Below are 19,662 nucleotides of genomic sequence, written 5' to 3'. Positions count from 1 at the left end.
TCTGACTTGATAGAAAAGGCAGTGTGTAATAAGGAGCACAGTCAAAGGCGTCCAGCCGAAAGCGCAGGAGGTATTCCCCGTTTGGCAGCTGAAAGCCCCTAACATTATTATTTTTTTTTAATATAAATTGTTACCTGTTATCAGGTTCTGGGGGGAGGGAAGGAGGGCCCGGCTTGTCTCAGGTTTGCCCACAGAAATGGCACGGTTTATCTTTTAAAAGTCCGCCAAGACGGCCTGACAATTTAGCCCCCGTGAGCGGCGTCTCGGTGCCAAGAGTCCTGGGTCCGAAACCTTATTTAGCCATGGAAATTGTCCCGCGCGCCCTTCAGGCAGGTTGCTATCTGTCAGGCTCAGTTCCTCACCCAGAAAACAGGATTATTAATGACTCGACTCGCAGGAGTTCTGCACAGATGAATAAGGAAATAAGAGCCGCCCAGGCGCTCGCGGGGTGGAAAAGCCGTCGAGAAACGATTAATAAATGATTAGTGGGCTTTCTAAATGAGAGAGGCTGTGCTTGTGGGGTCTAACCATAGCGGCGGTGTCATCGTGCCGACACACACGGACGAAAAGAAATAAATTATTTGCCCCTGACCTTGAGTGGCATGGGCGAAAGGGAAGAGAGAGAAAATCTTATCGAACTTAAAGGCCTTCAAGATGCGATACATTGGTACAATTTTTAAAAGGCGATACATTGGTAGGTTAAGTGGTCCGGACAATAAAAGGAGCCTAGATTAAAAACTGCTCCTTAGAAGGCCAGATCCTGAAGATGAAACTCAAATACTTTGGCCACCTCATGAGAAGGAAGGACTCCCTGGAGAAGAGCCTAATGCTGGGAGCAATCAAGGGAAAAAGAAGAAGGGGACGACAGAGAATGAGGCGGCTGGATGGAGTCACTGAAGCAGTCGGTGCAAACTTAAATGGACTCCGGGGAATGGCAGAGGACAGGAAGGCCTGGAGGATCATTGTCCATGGGGTCGCGATGGGTCGGACACAACTTCGCACCTAACAACAACAAAATTAAAAAAAACTGGAGAATCCTCACCGTCCCAGTTCAAGAATCTAGATCTCCTAAAAACCACCTTCAAACTCTGGTTTACAGCAAGAGTTTTCCTCCGAATCATTGTGAGCTCTCTTCCAGCTCGAACAGAGATCACTCTGCACATGATGGACAGTGTGGTCTAGAAGCAGCTTCCTCCCGGTGACTCCTACGTGGATGGAGCACGCATGCAGTTTGGGTATTCAAACACGTGTGATTCCCCCCCAAAAGGTTAAGTAGCTCCCATGCTGGGGCAGGTGGGGGGCAGGAAAGAAAAGACCCACATGATTGGCACCACCTATGTTTCTGGCGTCGCGCAAATACGGCTGAGGGGCGGAATCGCAGCATGGGGGACGAGCGCCTGCAGCACTGCGGGGGATGCATGAAGGAGACCTATGTGTCTGAATCGTTCTCTTCTCCTGCTTTGACGGAGCTTGGAGCACAGGGGAAAGAGAAGAAAAATCTAATAAAAGCATCAGATCCACTTCCCAAATTCTTCCTCTCTGTGCTAGGTCGGCCAACCCCAGCAGGGGAAACTCTTGAAGATTTGAGAGCCGTGCCTGTGGAGGGGGAAATCTGGTTACCGATTTCACCTATAGGCTATGGCAGGGTTTCCCAACCAGGGCACTGTGGACCCCTGGGGGTCCGTGGGAGTTCGGAGGGGTCTGTGAGAGTTCCGAAGTGGCAACTGCCTTCCCTTTCCTCTCCCCACAACAGACACCCTGGGAGGGAGGGGAGGCTGAGAGAGCCCTGAGATTACTGAAGAGGAAGAAGAGTTGGTTCTTATATGCCGCTTTTCCCTACCCGAAGGAGGCTCAAAGCGGCTTCCAGACGCCTTCCCTTCCTCTCCCCACAACAGACACCCTGGGAGGGAGGGGAGGCTGAGAGAGCCCTGAGATTACTGAAGAGGAAGAAGAGTTGGTTCTTATATGCCGCTTTTCCCTACCCGAAGGAGGCTCAAAGCGGCTTCCAGACGCCTTCCCTTCCTCTCCCCACAACAGACACCCTGGGAGGGAGGGGAGGCTGAGAGAGCCCTGAGATTACTGAAGAGGAAGAAGAGTTGGTTCTTATATGCCGCTTTTCCCTACCCGAAGGAGGCTCAAAGCGGCTTCCAGACGCCTTCCCTTCCTCTCCCCACAACAGACACCCTGGGAGGGAGGGGAGGCTGAGAGAGCCCTGAGATTACTGAAGAGGAAGAAGAGTTGGTTCTTATATGCCGCTTTTCCCTACCCGAAGGAGGCTCAAAGCGGCTTCCAGACGCCTTCCCTTCCTCTCCCCACAACAGACACCCTGGGAGGGAGGGGAGGCTGAGAGAGCCCTGAGATTACTGAAGAGGAAGAAGAGTTGGTTCTTATATGCCGATTTCCCTACCCGAAGGAGGCTCAAAGCGGCTTCCAGACGCCTTCCCTTCCTCTCCCCACAACAGACACCCTGTGAGGGAGGGGAGGCTGAGAGAGCCCTGAGATTACTGAAGAAGAAGAAGAAGAGTTGGTTCTTATATGCCGCTTTTCTCTACCTGATGGAGTCTCAAAGTGGTTTACAATCGCCTTTCCTTTCCTCTCCCCACAACAGACATCCTGTGAGGGAGGTAGATATCAGGAAAAAAATTTTCACAGTCAGAGTAGTTCAGCAGTGGAATAGGCTGCCTAAGAAGGTGGTGAGCTCCCCCTCAATGGAAGTCTTCAAGCAAAGGCTGGATACACACTTTTCTTGGATGCTTTAGGATGCTTTGGGCTGATCCTGCGTTGAGCAGGGGGTTGGACTAGATGGCCTGCATGGCCCCTTCCAACTCTATGATTCTATGATTCTAGGTGCAGCTGAGAGAGCCCTGAGATTACTGAAGAAGAAGAAGAGTTGGTTCTTATATGCCGCTTTTCTCTACCCGAAGGAGTCTCAAAGCGGCTTCCAATCGCCTTCCCTTTCCTCTCCCACAACAGACACCCTGTGAGGTGGGTGAGGCTGAGAGAGCCCTGATATCACTGCTCGGTCAGAACAGCTTTATCAGTGCTGTGACTAGGCCAAGGTCACCCAGCTGGCTGCATGTGGGGGAGCAGGGAATCAAACCCAGCTCGCCAGATTAGAAGTCCCCACTCCTAACCGCTACACCAAACTGCCTCTCTCTACCTCAACCCAGACTTAGGGGAGGGGAGGATCAGATCATAAACAGATTAATGGTTCAGAAACCCCAACCTCGCCCCAATCCAAAAGGGCCCACCATACAACTGCCGCTTCAAAACCACGGGCCGAGATCCCCTCAAGGATTAATTCCCGTCACATCAAACTATGGCCTCGGTTACTGGATTGGACCCTGACAGAAACGGCCGAGAGTCACCCACCAGGCCTCGAACTCGCCCGCCATTAAAACGGTGCCTGTACGCTCGATGCCTGTATTGTTAACGTGAAAAGGAAAAGAAAAGAAGCAAACGCGAGCCATCTGCGTCCTCGTAGGACGACAAACTTTGTTAGTTCTGGTCAGATAGATCCGATCGGCAGTTTGCGTTAATGAGGCCGAGCAACACTGTCGCTCTGTGGAAGGAAATCTGTTTGGGCCGGGAGTCGTGCTTGACCCGCTGCCAATTTTTACGAAGAGAACGAGGCCAAACGTAAAACGCAACTTCTATCAATTGGCCAACAGTTTCTTGCAAGCGTGCTGGGCGCTGACGTGCTGTTACGGTATTAACATCGCCTCTCGTTCTTGGCAATTGAGGCAAAGCTGACTTATGGTGACCCTGTGGTTTTTTAAGGCAAGAGACGTGCAGAGCTGGTGAGGGATTGCCTGCCTCTGTGTAACAACCACGGACTTCCCCGGTGGTCTCCCTTCCAAGTGCTAACCCAGTGGTTCTTAACCTGGGGGTCGGGACTCCTTTGGGGGTCGAACGACCCTTTTGCAGGGGTCGCTGCAGGGCAAGCAGCTTGGCTGGGGGGGCGCCATCCTCACAACAGCCTTGCGGGGTGGATCGAGATAGAGCGTTCGTCTGTCTGGAGCAGCGGCAAAGTGGGAGATCGGCAGGGTGGGACAAGAGGCAGAGCTGAACGGAGAAACCCCGGGGGGGAAAAAACAATTTATATACAATCACAAACCATGGATCTTCATGCCATGGGTCAGTTTTGGTTTAATTTCTGAGAAAGAAGACTTGCATAATTTTATGGTTGGTGGTCACCACCACACGAGGAACTGCATTAAGGAGATTGAGAACGACCGCACTAGCCAAAGAGAGGGGAAAATTCTGAGCAGGAACTTAGGGATAAAGAAGCATGAAAGCCAGTGCCATGTGGTACTCAAGGATCTGGGAGTCCCCAGGTTCAAACCCTCACTCCGTTGTGAGAAACAACTGGAGGACAGGGAAGAACAGTTTTCGACAACCCCTCTCCAGTCCACAAAAAAAAAAAAAAGCAAGAAAAAAAAAGAAAAAAGAGAAAAAGCAAGGTGTTAAGTGCAGGGGGTTGGACTAGATGACCCATGAGTTCCCTTCCAACTCAATGATTCTATGATTCTAAAATCTAGATCAGCCTTTCCGAACCTTTCATCCATGGAGGAGCCCCTGAAATCACTTTTCAGGCTTCAAGGGGCTCCGGAAGTGATGTCAGCTGGCCGTACTTGGAAGGGCCATGTCACTGGAAGTGACATCACTTCCTGTATTGACAGGCAGGCTCAAGGAGGACTGAGGGGGAGAGAGACAGGAGGTGGTTTAAGGAGGAAGTAGGCATGCAGGCTCCGCCCCGCCGCCAGGCACAGAAACCATGATAGAACTCGCTTGTGTTCGGGAGGGGGAGACGGGGAGTGATAGAAGTGGCCAAGTCCATTAAGGCAGGAGGAGAAAGGACACGGAAACCCCTATGGAGCTCTCGTGGGGGTCCGCAGACTGCTGGGTGGGAATCCCTGATAAAGGAAGAGAACAGCCACCCAAGCCACAAATCACCTTCCACCCCCCTGCAAAATTCTGCACAGAGAGAACAGTTTCAAATTCGTCCTGTATTAACTGAAGATGCTTCCGCACACATGCTGAATAATGCACTTTCAATCCACTTCCCATGCGCCGCAGTCAGCACTGGCCAGTGGCGTTTGCCATCCCATGCAGTATAATGAAGTTGCAAAGTGCACTGGAAATACAGTATTCGGCACGTGGGAAAGCAACTTCAGAATTAACAGCAGCCTTTATTTAAAGCACAGGCACACGTGAATTTAGAAGGGTGGCGTTTTGTGTTTTCTTCCCAAGTTAGAACCTTGGACCTCTCTCAGCATCTGCTGCTAACTACTCAAGAGATTCAGGTACCCCACACAGAACCATGCCTGAATTATGATACTGGACATCTCTTCGCCCAGCTCTGCCCGCGTTCACCTTTGCATCTGTATTTACTGGGTGACAATGAGGGAAATGATTTTCTTGATCTGTGTTGCATCTGATGAAGCGAGCTCTGACTCACAGATGTTCATTTTGGAATGAATGTTGTCAATCATTAACAGTCGCACAAGATATTTCTTTTGATTTTTGTTTTTACAGCAAATCCCAGTTGCTTATAGGAAACACATGCACAAATTTCGGGATTCCACAGGCACCCCATTCCCTCCATCCTCCGGTGTATACACTTAATTAGAGTCAGCTTGGTACAGTGGTTAGGAGCGCAGAGTTTAAACTTAGCGTTTTGATTCTTTGCTCCTCCACATGCAGCCAGCTGGGTGACCCAGGGCTCGCCACCACACTGATAAAGCTGTTCTGACCGAGCAGGAATATCAGGGCTCTCTCAGCCTCACCCACCCCACAGGGTGGGGAGAAGAAAGGGAAGGTGATTGTAAGCCACTTTGAGACTCCTTCAGGTAGAGAAAAGCGGCATATAAGAACCAGCTCTTCTTCTTCAGTAATATCAGGGCTCTTTTAGCTTCACCCACCTCACAGGGTGTCTGCTGTGGGGAGAGGAAAGGGAAGGCAATTGAAAGCAGCTTTGAGACTCCTTCGGGTAGAGAAAAGCGGCATATAAGAACCAACTCTTCTTCTTCTTCAGTAATCTCAGGGCTCTCAGCCTCACCTCCCTCCCAGGGTGTCTGTTATGGGGAGAGGAAGGCGACTGTAAGCTGCTTTGAGCCTCCTTCGGGTAGAGAAAAGTGGCATATAAGAACCAACTCTTCTTCTTCTTCAGTAATATCAGGGCTCTCTCAGCCTCCCCTCCCTCACAGGGTGTCTGATGTGGAGACAGGAAAGTGAAGGTGACTCTAACCTGCTTTGAGCCTCCTTCGGGTAGAGAAAAGCTGCATGTAAGAACCAACTAACTCTTCTTCTTCTGGGTGGGCCCAAGCTGGCTGCATGTCAGGGAGTGAGGAATCTAACCCGGCTCACCAGATTAGAAGTCCATACTCCTAACCACTGCACTACACCCAGGAAAAGCCCATTCTCGGCTCCAGTCCCTGAAGAGCTGCTGCCAGTCAGAGCTGGCAATCCTGAGTGAGAGGGTGCAATTTTCCCACTCGGCCCAAGGAAGCTTCCAGAGCTCTAGCAATTCCCAATATTTCTACATTTAATTCAGACTGCGATCCAATTTTGGCCGCACAGCTCCATCGGCAGCGTTCCGGCTTCGTTCTCTCTTTCTCCTCCTCTGGGCTTCAAACGGCATGTGCCGCGTGGCCCGAGAGGCTGCCGTGGAAAGAAGCCAAGATGAAAGCAAGCCCCGCAGCCCCCCTCTCCGCCCCCCGGGGGAATAAGTTTCCCCGTGTCCACAAATCCCGGCCTGGGCTTTAGACGAATATTCGTTTCCAATCTTTGCGTACGCTGCCCGAAAATGGGTCGCGGCAGCCGCGGCAATGACAGGGGGAAGCCGATTCCGCCCTTGAAACCTCACGGGAACAGGGAGCAGAAACGCCGGCGTCCGCTTTACCTGGAGACGGTGTCAAAGAGGAGCGAGGCCGCGGCCGCCCCCAGCAGGGCGCAGAGGAGGTTCACCCGGTAGGCGACGGAACCGAAAGGGAGCAGCTCGATTGCCAGTTTAGCCAGGAGGGTGAACAGGGGATATCCAGGGGGGTGAGCAACCTGGGAAGAAACCCACATGGCACAGTCACAACCACGGCACCCTGGCTGTCTAATTGAGAGATCGTTCTCCTACGGGCCCGGTAAAAAGCTCCGGGTTTGAGGATCGTTCCTTAAAGAAAAGAAAAAGCAGCTTTCCTCGGTCCCTTTTCTCGTGCCGATTCTAAACCGAGCAACGCGTTGAATGGCTTTGACAGCACGCACATCCTGGCAAAGAACGAATCCCCAAATAAAAGAGGTGACATTGATCATTACCGCCCCTTAAATGGTGCCACGTTTGGGCCCTAGGCCTGTTAGGGTCATTCCTAAGGCTGGGCTTTCTCTCTCCCACCCCCCGCCCAATATCCTCGCAAGATACGGAGAAAAGAGACGCAGGAAAGAGAAGAGATTCCGAACTATTTTGCACAACTTGAAAGACCACACTGCTAACGGATTACCCCTGGGCTGACAGTCCTTAGGCCTCGCGTAAAGGGGATCACGCGCCATAATAAACTTTATTAAATAATAAAACTTATTAAAAATGGTTAACCCGATTTATTTCATTCTCCCCAGCTTATACAAAATTTGGGTTGATAATAAGCCAGCTACTGTATATACAGTAAAGCCCTTTTTTGCTTTATAATTTAGTTTAATTGGATTTTAAAAAACTTAGGGAGTAAATTGTCGCGTGCCGTACTTATAAGTTAGCAAAAACTGCAGTTCGGGGAGAGGGGGGGGCGGCTGGTGAGAGAAAAATAAATTAATCTACTTTAACTCCATGCTTAATTAAACTTCCTTAATTCCTAAAACTGTTAATGAGAGCATTGATTAAACAATAAAACTAATACTTACTCCAAGCTCATAGGCAGCTGTGATCAGCTCCCCTGTGAAAAAATAATATAAAACCAATAATTACTATTAGGGAACGCCACTCCTCCCCAAAATCCAAACCTTGCACTGGGGGGTTTTGCATTAATTTGACTAGGATAAAAAGTGTAAATCTGTGGAGATTTAGCAGCATGAAATTCCCCGAGAATATTTTCTTTCCGCGTCTGGATGGCGTCGCGCTTTGTTACGGGTTCTTTTTCCCCCCCCGTTGACACTTCCACCGGCAGATAAGCGAAGGTGTGTTGTGCTAATAATTGTAGTTGATTTTTAAAAAAGAGAAATATAGAATTGATCACAATATAGAAACAGTGTGCGGGGAGAGGTGGGGGGAGGGAACTACGAAAGCTTTGCTTCCAACGCCAGACTGGCAGCCGCGGCAATGTCTTTTCCAAACACGGTTATCCTTTGCCGAAATAAACTGCCCCTCCTTCTTGTGGCCCGAGTGGGACAACGGTCCTAACGGGGATATATTCTATTCTCCGGGGCAGTGAGAATCTGCTCCGTCCCTAAAGATTTCTTCATCCATTTCTCGTGCGCCAGCTCCGTTCTTAATTTTGTGTCAGCTCGGCAAACACATTGAAGACGACGGCGGACGAGGAACGGACGGGCGACCATTTCCGGCGGACGTTTTTGCCGACCGTGTGCCGCGCATCTCGTCAACGAAGATCGGTCAGGGGCGGTTAGATATGTTTATTTTATGTTACGGGAAAGCCTCTTGCATGGCAGCGGAGGGTAAGCTTCTAAAACTAGGGTATTTCCAGGGTCCCGCATCGGAAAAATTTGGAAATATTCATGAAGCAGCCGACCCAAACGTTTAAAATATCAAAGCCCAAAATAATTAAATATCTGTATATCGTTCCATGGTTATCGCACAACCCTGGCACTCGAAGGACAGATTCCTCCACCCACCCTGACCAATTTTCAAGGCAGAATAGATCAGAGGAAATTGTTTGGCCTCATGCTTTAGGATGCTTTGGGCTGATCCTGCGTGGAGCAGGGGGTTGGACTAGATGGCCTGTATGGCCCCTTCCAACTCTATGATGATCAAATAAAAATCACATTGATATTCTATGTTGTAATTTTGTGAATTACTTCATTTACATTTGGCCCTTCTCTCCAATGAGGACCTGAAGCAGCTTACACCCTTCTCCGCTCCTTCATTTTAGCCTAACAACAACCCTGCGAGGTAGGTCAGGCTGAGAGAGAGAGGGAGAGAGACTGGCCTAACATCACCTCACAAGCTTCCAGCACAATTATAACCTGGATACCACAGCTCTCGGGACAGTGGTGGCCAAACTATGACTCTCTAGCGGTCCATGGACTATAATTACCCCGGAACAAGGATTGTTACAATGCGGCTGAAAAGAAGCTGCGGCCATTTTGGGGACTGCTCCGCTTCCCGCCGGAGTCAGGCGTTCCAATGACGCCTGGGAGTTGAGCAAGTTTGGGGACCTTTCCTAGGCTACTGTTCTGTTCTTAGTCATTTCCACACTAGTAAAAAACTATGCATTACTCCCCGATTGAAGGCAGGAAGAACAGATGGAGACAGGAGATTTTTCATACCCCGGACAAAATGCAGTGGATCGTACAAAAATAACGTGTTGGATTCTACCAATCACGAGAGCTGGGGGGGGGGGGGGGGTTCAGCGAGATGGATCTTCCCCTCGACCCACTTTGCCCAATGGAATTCTCTCGCTTCCCTCAAGTCAGCACAGAGGGCCACAGAGGACCCTCACGGATAGTGACGGTCAACTTCAGGGGTAGTCAAACTGCGGCCCTCCAGATGTCCATGGACTACAATTCCCAGAAGCCCCTGCCAGCATTTGCTGGCAGGGGATTCTGGGAATTGTAGTCCATGGACATCTGGAGGGCCGCAGTTTGACTACCCCAGTTATAGGCCCTGGTTCAGCTTGCTACGAGTGACGTAATGCGCGCTTGGGCGCAAGACGACTTTGTGCGCTTTTCGCCAGAGCGAAGGAGCCTCCCTTTTCCTTGGGGAAAACGGGAGTCTCGCCTTCTTCAGCTGGAGCATGCTTAGGGGTGTCAGGAGTGGGGACTGTGTTATATTGATCGGTGCACTGCTTATCAAATCAGTTTCAGCAAGAATTCTCGTGAGCTTCGTTTCGCTGCTCCAATAAACTGCTTTCGCTAATACGCCAAGCGTGTTCTTTGGAGAAGCCGACAGGGGGTCTTACAAGTACACAGCCGACTCATAGCAAACCCACAGGACATTCCAGGCGACCCAAGGTGTTCTCCCACTGCCTACCTCCACATTACAACCCTGGAAGCAGACGACTCTCATCCCGGCACCAACCAGGGCCAACCCTGCTTAACGACTGAGATGTAACAAGATTAGGCAAACGGGGGGGTCATCCAAGTTTGGGGAAACGGTCCCTGCAAAGGCTCCCTTTCCTGCGCAGCTGTGCCCACAATGCCCGGCCCCCCTTGGCTCCTAGTTCCCCCCCCCAAGACCTCTCTTTCTGCACCCCTACATCGGCAGGCCTGCATCCCATTTGCAAAATGAGCACGCCCGCCTGTCTCCCAGCCTTGCTTGGAGGATTAGTTAATATTTATGGAGTGGTTTTATGGGAACGGGGAGAATTACATCTTACGTAACTTAATTCACGTAATGGGGATATGAAAATTTATTTGGGGGGGGGGAATAACGACGGCGTTTGCCCTCTTTCCACCGACAATGCAACATTAAGCATTTTCCATGCCTCTACACACACACACACACACACACTTATTTTTACATTCGGACTCCTGTTTGATACGATTTCCCAATAAACGTGTCCAGATGCAGGACTGCACTGGGCCAGCCTTCCGTCTGCACACTTCCACAGCATTTGATGCATGCAGTTCAGACGTGAACTCCCACTGTAGGTGGCAACAGATGTGAGGCTCAAACCCACTTTTGATTATTATTATTTTTTTACCCATGGTGCAAAGCAGTCAATCTCCGACACAAACCATCAGAGCTTTGGTCCCTGCCCTCGGGAGAGACTCCGGCCAACCGGAGTCTACAAGGCTGACCTAGATAGAAAAACGGCCTGGCTGGGTATAAAGCAGCTCCACAAGCCCTTGTGTCCAGAAGAGCACACAGGTTTCGAGCAACCCCAGAGACATTTTCCAGGCTTCGAGAAACTCCAGAAGTGGCCCAATCATGCAGAATAGGGTTGGGGAGCAGAGCTGGGGACACGCCCACCCGGGGCCCCTCCCCTTCCCACCCCCTCCAAGCTCATCATTGGCCATCTTAGAGGGAGGTGGGTCAACATCACCATATAAGGCAGCCTTTCTCACCCTGAAACATTCTTCTGGCTTCAAAAAAACCCCAGAAGTGATTGTCCAGAAGGGAAGCAGAGATGTGGGCACGCCCACCCGGGGCCCCTCCCCTCCCCACCCCCTCCAAGCTCATCATTGGCCATCTTAGAGGGAGGTGGGTCAACATCACCATATAAGGCAGCCTTTCTCACCCTGAAACATTCTTCTGGCTTCAAAAAAACCCCAGAAGTGATTGTCCAGAAGGGAAGCAGAGATGTGGGCACGCCCACCCGGGGCCCCTCCCCTTCCCACCCCCTCCAAAATGGACCATCACTGGCCATTTGGGGAGGGATGGGTGGGTTGACATGACCATATACGGCCATATCAGCTAATAAACGTTTAACAAATTTAAAAACCTATTAAAATTAATCATCTCCCACCCATCCGGGAACCCCTTCCAGGGCCATCAAGAAATCCCCGGAATTCATGAAGCCCTGATAGTGTCCATCCTCGCCAGCTGAGCTGAAGGCCCGAGGCGCCTAGGGGTGGGGGGCTGCTTTCGAATCCTGCTGCCCGAGGACGCTAATTTCCCCGGGGTCTCTTCTCTGCTCGGCCCCACCTGCACTGGCCCGCAGTCCGCCGCTGTTGACCTCACCCTGAACCGGCCAGTAAGAGCTACCCATAGGGCACAGCTGACGGTGGGGCCCCGCAGAAAGTCCTTTCCAAGGCTCATTTTTATAATGGGCTTTCCATTATATATTTCCAGTCATATAATTACAATAAATAAAATACCCAATGCAATATAAAACATTTAAAGACATTGTTGTTGTTGTTATGTGCGAAGTCGTGTCCGACCCATCGCGACCCCATGGACAATGATCCTCCAGGCCTTCCTGTCCTCTACCATTCCCCGGAGTCCATTTAAGTTTGCACCTACTGCTTCAGTGACTCCATCTAGCCACCTCATTCTCTGTCGTCCCCTTCTTCTTTTGCCCTCGATCACTCCCAGCATTAAAGACATTAGCGGCTAAAAACAACCAAGCAGTTGGTGATATCTTAGAATCATGGCATCATAGAGTTGTAAGGGGCCTCTAGGGTCATCTAGTCCAACCCCCTGGACTGTGCAGGACACTCCCATCTACCTTCCCACTCACAGTGACCCCAATTTGATGCCCGAGTGATCCCTCCAACAAAAATCTCCAGAATCCAGCCTGGCCTGGAGAAAATTCACCTTCTATCCAAGGGGTAGTCAACCTGTGGTCCTCGAGATGTTCATGGACTACAATTCCCATGAGCCCCTTCCAGCAACCGCTGGCAGGGGCTCATGGGAATTGTAGTCCATGGACATCTGGAGGACCACAGGTTGACTACCCCTGCTCTATCCCACAGTGGCAAGGAATGCAAGGAAGGGTATGCAAGGAAGGGCCACAAAAGATGAAAACTGGCACATCTTTTCCCGTCCACCCACTCACAATTTGCCTGTTCATAAAGTCAACATTTCTGTGAGATTACTATTTTGCCTCTGCTTAAAAACTTCCAAAGAAGAACAAACCACCTCCGCAGCAGGCCTGTTCCACTGAGGAATTGCTCTAACAGTCCCTCAAGTATTTGAAGATGGTTATCAGATCCCCTCTAAGTTGTCTCCTCTCCAGGCTAAACTGACCAAGCTCCCTCAACCTTTCCTCCTACGTCTTGGTCTCCAAACTGCTCTTTGTTACCCTCCTTTGGACACACTCATTTCTCTACATCTTTCTTCAGTTTGTGGAGCCCAAAACTGAACACAGGCCTCCAAGTGAGGCTGAACCAGAGCAGAGTAAAGCGGTCCCATCACCTCCCGTGATCTGGACACGATACTCCGTTTGATACAGCCCAAAATTCCATTTGCCTTTTTAGCCACTGAGTCACCCTGCTGACTCATGTTCAATGTATGGTCTACTGTGGATCCTTTTCGCACATGCTACTGCCAAGACAAGTCTCCCCCATCTTATATTAGTGTATTTTCCTACCTAAATGCAGAACTTTACATTTGTCCCTATTGAACTTCACTTTATTCAGTTTAGCCCACATTTTTCACTATTGAAATTAATTTTATTCCTTTCAGCCCAGTTTTCCAGCCTGTCAAGATCATTCTGTAACCTGTCTTCTGGTGGGTTTGCTACTTCTCCCAGTTTAGTGTCATCTGCAAATTTAATAAGTATTCACTCTAATGCCTCCTCCAAATCATTTATGATCTTCACTGATCTTTGTATTATAAAAAATTAATTAACGCCCAACTATTCAGGAAATCCATCCTGGGCTATCAAGAAACCCCAGGAGTTAACGAAACCCTGGTTGAGAAAGCATACCTCAAATAAAACTTTGTGTGTCTTAAAGGTCCGTTCCAAAGACCTTGAGTGCTGCCGTTCCGCTACGCAGGGCTGGCGCTATTTGTTGAGAGGGAAATCCATCCCTGAATAATCGGCAGGGCTGACACCGAGAGAAGATTCAACAACCTGGAGAAAGTGCTCGGATGCCGGCTTGCGGCCACTAACTGGCTCCTTCCATCCTGCCATAGCTCAGATGGAACTGAAAGATGTGGGGGTTGCCCTCATTTGTTGCAAACCCTAGAGCACACCTAAGGCTGGAAGAGTTTGAAAGTAGTTTACACAGGTGGGGGGGGGGGCAGGATGCCATATTCCTTCCTTACATATACCGACAAGCCTCAGCCTGTTATTGACCCTCCAGAGGAACTGATGGAGGCCCCTGTGTGAGACAGGAGGCTGGACTGGATGGACCCCTGGTCTGACCCAGCAGGGCTCTCCTGATGTCCTTAGGAAGGCCTCGGCCTCTCTGCCCTGTTGCTGGCCCTCCAGAGGAACTGGCCGGCCCCTGTGTGAGACAGGAGGCTGGACTAGAGGGACCCCTGGTCTGACCCAGCAGGGCTCTCCTGATGTCCTTAGGAAGGCCTCGGCCTCTCTGCCCTGTTGCTGGCCCTCCAGAGGAACTGGCTGGCCCCTGTGTGAGACAGGAGGCTGGACTGGATGGACCCTGGTCTGACCCAGCAGGGCTCTCCTGATGTCCTTAGGAAGGCCTCGGCCTCTCTGCCCTGTTGCTGGCCCTCCAGAGGAACTGGCTGGCCCCTGTGTGAGACAGGAGGCTGGACTGGATGGACCCCTGGTCTGACCCAGCAGGGCTCTCCTGATGTCCTTAGGAAGGCCTCGGCCTCTCTGCCCTGTTGCTGGCCCTCCAGAGGAACTGGCTGGCCCCTGAGTGAGACAGGAGGCTGGACTGGATGGACCCCTGGTCTGACCCAGCAGGGCTCTCCTGATGTCCTTAGGAAGGCCTCGGCCTCTCTGCCCTGTTGCTGGCCCTCCACAGGAACTGGCTGGCCCCTGTGTGAGACAGGAGGCTGGACTGGATGGACCCCTGGTCTGACCCAGCAGGGCTCTCCTGATGTCCTTAGGAAGGCCTCGGCCTCTCTGCCCTGTTGCTGGCCCTCCAGAGGAACTGGCTGGCCCCTGAGTGAGACAGGAGGCTGGACTGGATGGACCCCTGGTCTGACCCAGCAGGGCTCCCCTGATGTCCTTAGGAAGGCCTCGGCCTCTCTGCCCTGTTGCTGGCCCTCCAGAGGAACTGGCAGGCACCTGTGTGAGACAGGAGGCTGGACTGGATGGACCCCTGGTCTGACCCAGCAGGGCTCTCCTGATGTCCTTAGGAAGGCCTCGGCCTCTCTGCCCTGTTGCTGGCCCTCCAGAGGAACTGGCTGGCCCCTGAGTGAGACAGGAGGCTGGACTGGATGGACCCCTGGTCTGACCCAGCAGGGCTCTCCTGATGTCCTTAGGAAGGCCTCGGCCTCTCTGCCCTGTTGCTGGCCCTCCAGAGGAACTGGCTGGCCCCTGTGTGAGACAGGAGGCTGGACAGGATGGACCCATGGTCTGACCCAGCAGGGCTCTCCTGATGTCCTTAGGAAGGCCTCGGCCTCTCTGCCCTGTTGCTGGCCCTCCAGAGGAACTGGCTGGCCCCTGTGTGAGACAGGAGGCTGGACTGGATGACCCCTGGTCTGACCCAGCAGGGCTCTCCTGATGTCCTTCGGAAGGCCTCGGCCTCTCTGCCCTGTTGCTGGCCCTCCAGAGGAACTGGCTGGCCCCTGTGTGAGGCAGTAGGCTGGACTGGATGGACCCCCGGTCTGACCCAGCAGGGCTCTCCTGATGTCCTTAGGAAGGCCTCGGCCTCTCTGCCCTGTTGCTGGCCCTCCAGAGGAACTGGCTGGCCCCTGTGGGAGACAGGAGGCTGGACTGGATGGACCCCTGGTCTGACCCAGCAGGGCTCTCCTGATGTCCTTAGGAAGGCCTCGGCCTCTCTGCCCTGTTGCTGGCCCTCCAGAGGAACTGGCTGGCCCCTGTGTGAGACAGGAGGCTGGACAGGATGGACCCATGGTCTGACCCAGCAGGGCTCTCCTGATGTCCTTAGGAAGGCCTCGGCCTCTCTGCCCTGTTGCTGGCCCTCCAGAGGAACTGGCTGGCCCCTGTGTGAGACAGGAGGCTGGACTGGATGACCCCTGGTCTGACCCAGCAGGGCTCTCCTGATGTCCTTCGGAAGGCCTCGGCCTCTCTGCCCTGTTGCTGGCCCTCCAGAGGAACTGGCTGGCCCCTGTGTGAGGCAGTAGGCTGGACTGGATGGACCCCCGGTCTGACCCAGCAGGGCTCTCCTGATGTCCTTAGGAAGGCCTCGGCCTCTCTGCCCTGTTGCTGGCCCTCCAGAGGAACTGGCTGGCCCCTGTGTGAGACAGGAGGCTGGACTGGATGGACCCCTGGTCTGACCCAGCAGGGCTCTCCTGATGTCCTTAGGAAGGCCTCGGCCTCTCTGCCCTGTTGCTGGCCCTCCAGAGGAACTGGATGGCCCCTGTGTGAGACAGGAGGATGGACTGGATGACCCCTGGTCTGACCCAGCAGGGCTCTCCTGATGTCCTTCGGAAGGCCTCGGCCTCTCTGCCCTGTTGCTGGCCCTCCAGAGGAACTGGCTGGCCCCTGTGTGAGGCAGTAGGCTGGACTGGATGGACCCCCGGTCTGACCCAGCAGGGCTCTCCTGATGTCCTTAGGAAGGCCTCGGCCTCTCTGCCCTGTTGCTGGCCCTCCAGAGGAACTGGCTGGCCCCTGTGGGAGACAGGAGGCTGGACTGGATGGACCCCTGGTCTGACCCAGCAGGGCTCTCCTGATGTCCTTAGGAAGGCCTCGGCCTCTCTGCCCTGTTGCTGGCCCTCCAGAGGAACTGGCTGGCCCCTGTGTGAGACAGGAGGCTGGACAGGATGGACCCATGGTCTGACCCAGCAGGGCTCTCCTGATGTCCTTAGGAAGGCCTCGGCCTCTCTGCCCTGTTGCTGGCCCTCCAGAGGAACTGGCTGGCCCCTGTGTGAGACAGGAGGCTGGACTGGATGACCCCTGGTCTGACCCAGCAGGGCTCTCCTGATGTCCTTCGGAAGGCCTCGGCCTCTCTGCCCTGTTGCTGGCCCTCCAGAGGAACTGGCTGGCCCCTGTGTGAGGCAGTAGGCTGGACTGGATGGACCCCCGGTCTGACCCAGCAGGGCTCTCCTGATGTCCTTAGGAAGGCCTCGGCCTCTCTGCCCTGTTGCTGGCCCTCCAGAGGAACTGGCTGGCCCCTGTGTGAGACAGGAGGCTGGATTGGATGGACCCCTGGTCTGACCCAGCAGGGCTCTCCTGATGTCCTTAGGAAGGCCTCGGCCTCTCTGCCCTGTTGCTGGCCCTCCAGAGGAACTGGATGGCCCCTGTGTGAGACAGGAGGATGGACTGGATGGACCCCCGGTCTGACCCAGCAGGGCTCTCCTGATGTCCTTAGGAAGGCCTCGGCCTCTCTGCCCTGTTGCTGGCCCTCCAGAGGAACTGGATGGCCCCTGTGTGAGACAGGAGGCTGGACTGGAGGGACCCCTGGTCTGACCCAGCAGGGCTCTCCTGATGTCCTTAGGAAGGCCTCGGCCTCTCTGCCCTGTTGTTGGCCCTCCAGAGGGACTGGCTGGCCCCTGTGTGAGACAGGAGGCTGGACTGGATGGACCCCTGGTCTGACCCAGCAGGGCTCTCCTGATGTCCTTAGGAAGGCCTCGGCCTCTCTGCCCTGTTGTTGGCCCTCCAGAGGGACTGGCTGGCCCCTGTGTGAGACAGGAGGGTGGACTGGATGGACCCCTGGTCTGATCCAGCCAGCTCACATCAATCTCCTCACTGAGCTCCTTGGCCAAGGAACACGATGCAAACAGGCCACCTTGGCCTTACAGACAAAAGCACTGGTAAATTCATGTGAGGGCCAGAGTCTTCCCATTTTACACTCCCAACAATTCTAGGAAATACAGGCAAGGAATTTGTCAAGAGAACAAGAATCCAACTGTTAGGAGCGTTACATTGGTATCTGGAAGACCCTGGTTGGACCACCAAAGCTTGCTGGGAGACCTTGGGCCAGTCACAGTGTCGGCATAACCTACCTCACAGGGTTGCTGTGAAGGTGAACTGGACGGGAGAGCAACTTAAGTGGTTTTGAGTCCTCAGTGGGGAGAAAAGCAAGGTACAAGTGGACGAAATAGCGACAATAAATAAAACGCAACCTGGGGAGCTCCAATGAAATGGTACCTCCAAGGAAGCGCAGAAGTGGTGAAAAAGAAATAAATCCCAAAGAAGGCTAGAATCCAAACTGACTAGAGTGGAGGTAGTTAGGACTGACTGATTTCTGTTCCGCATTTCCCCCACCCCATCACTGGAATTAGGAGCGTGACTCAGGGGCAGCTAAACTGTGGTTCTCCAGATTTCATAGAATCATAGAATCCTAGAGTTGGAAGGAGCCATACAGGCCATCTAGTCCAACCCCCTGCTCAACGCAGGATCAACCCAAAGCATCCTAAAACATCCAGGAAAAGTGTGTATCCAACCTTTGCTTGAAGACTGCCAGTGAGGGGGAGCTCACCACCTCCTTAGGCAGCCTATTCCACTGCTGAACTATTCTGACTGTGAAAATATTTTTCCTGATATCTAGCCTATATCGTTGTACTTGAAGTTTAAACCCATTACTGCGTGTCCTCTCCTCTGCAGCCAGCAGAAACAGCATCCTGCCCTCCTCCAAGTGACAACCTTTCAAATACTTAAAGAGGGCTATCGTGTCCCCTCTCAACCTCCTTTTCTCCAGGCTGAACATTCCCAAGTCCCTCAACCTATCTTCATAGGGCTTGGTCCCTTGGCCCCAGATCATCCTCGTCGCTCTCCTCTGTACCCTTTCAATTTTGTCTACGTCCTTCTTGAAGCGAGGCCTCCAGACTTGCACACAGTACTTCTATGGACTACAATTACCATGGACCCTGCCAGGCCATACAGCCAGGGGCTCATGGTAACTGCAGTCCATGGGCATCTGGAAAGCTACATTTTGGCCACCCCTGCTCCAAATAATAATTGTAAGGAGCTTGACCGCAGGGCAGCTAGTCCAAGAGGGGCGGTATAGAAATCATCATAAAAGAATATAAATAAAATGGGGCAGGGGAATCAACTGACAGACATCATTTCATGAATTTTCCTATACATTCAAGTGGGTAGCCATGACTTCAGATTTTGGGTCCAGATTTTGGGTCAGCAGAACAGAATTTGGGTCCAGGGGCTCCTTTAAGACTAAACAAGTTGTATTCTAGGCATGAGCTTTCGAAAGCTCATACCTTTAATACAACTTGGTTGGTCTTAAAGGAGCCCCTGGACTCCAAATCTGTTTCCTATATGATCCCTGCACAAGCTTACAATGTTAAGGCTTCACTCGGGAAAGATCCTTAAATATTCAGATTTTTAAAAATACTTTTGCACCCCCCCACCCCCCACTTCATTCTACCCCAAGCTGCATTAAAGCCACCAAAAAGCATGGAGGGAACTTTGCAGAATTTTTTTTTAAATTGCTAAATGCATTCTTCCCCCCCCCAAAAAAAACCATGCAAAACGACGAAAATTGCTTGGCCAAAATGAACCCAGCCTGGATTGCAAAAAAGAGAGCCCAAATTTGTTCATTAGCATAAATGAACATATGCAAAGGCATGCACAGGAGCAAAAGGCCCCCGGAGCGGCCCACGTGGGTGCAAGGAGGGCGCGTTACGTTACCGGAGTCCCCCCCGGGCACAGACCGGGGCAGCCCGGCCAGGTAGAAAGCCGCCACCGCCGCCCCCACCGCGCCCGCCTCGCCGAGCCGCCCCATGGGGGAGCCGCCTCCGCCGCAAACGCCGTGCGCATGCGCGCGCCTCTCCGCTCCTGCGGCTTCCGGGTCCCGGACGGAGAGGGCGGGGCCAGGAGGTTGTGCCATTACGCAGGCGCCGCAGGGGGGCGTCCAGATCGTCCCCTCTGAGCTTCTCCGCGGTGGTTGCGTCCTCCCGGGGCTTTGGCGACGGAGAGGCGCTCCCCCGCCTGGTGGAGAGGAGTACTGCAGGCGCGAGGGAGAGCCGCAAGAGTTCGCCGGGAGAAAGGAGGATTTCGC

The 19,662-nt window shown here is 52.8% G+C and overlaps 1 protein-coding gene across 4 annotated transcripts in view; it reads right to left on the bottom strand.

Moving 5' to 3' along the window:
- Positions 1-19,408, bottom strand: part of TMEM260 (transmembrane protein 260) — a 135,551-nt gene extending 116,143 nt beyond the window's left edge. For 2 of the 4 annotated variants that reach the window (XM_077323990.1, XM_077323989.1), the window contains exons 1-3: positions 19,293-19,402; positions 7,885-7,916; positions 6,905-7,056 (exon numbers count right to left, since the gene is read on the bottom strand). In XM_077323990.1, coding sequence (XP_077180105.1) covers positions 6,905-7,056; positions 7,885-7,916; positions 19,293-19,386 — 278 coding nt within the window. In that variant the 5' untranslated portion in view covers positions 19,387-19,402. Of the gene's footprint in view, positions 1-1,079; positions 1,537-6,904; positions 7,057-7,884; positions 7,917-19,292 lie in introns of those variants that run through there. The other 2 variants (XM_077323991.1, XM_077323992.1) reach the window with 2 other exon arrangements.
- Positions 19,409-19,662: the final 254 nt, after the last annotated feature.

This window comes from Paroedura picta, chromosome 2 (assembly GCF_049243985.1).
Source record: "Paroedura picta isolate Pp20150507F chromosome 2, Ppicta_v3.0, whole genome shotgun sequence".
In the NCBI taxonomy this organism is placed as follows: Eukaryota; Metazoa; Chordata; class Lepidosauria; order Squamata; family Gekkonidae; genus Paroedura; species Paroedura picta.
This window is presented reverse-complemented; position numbering and strand designations above follow the sequence as displayed.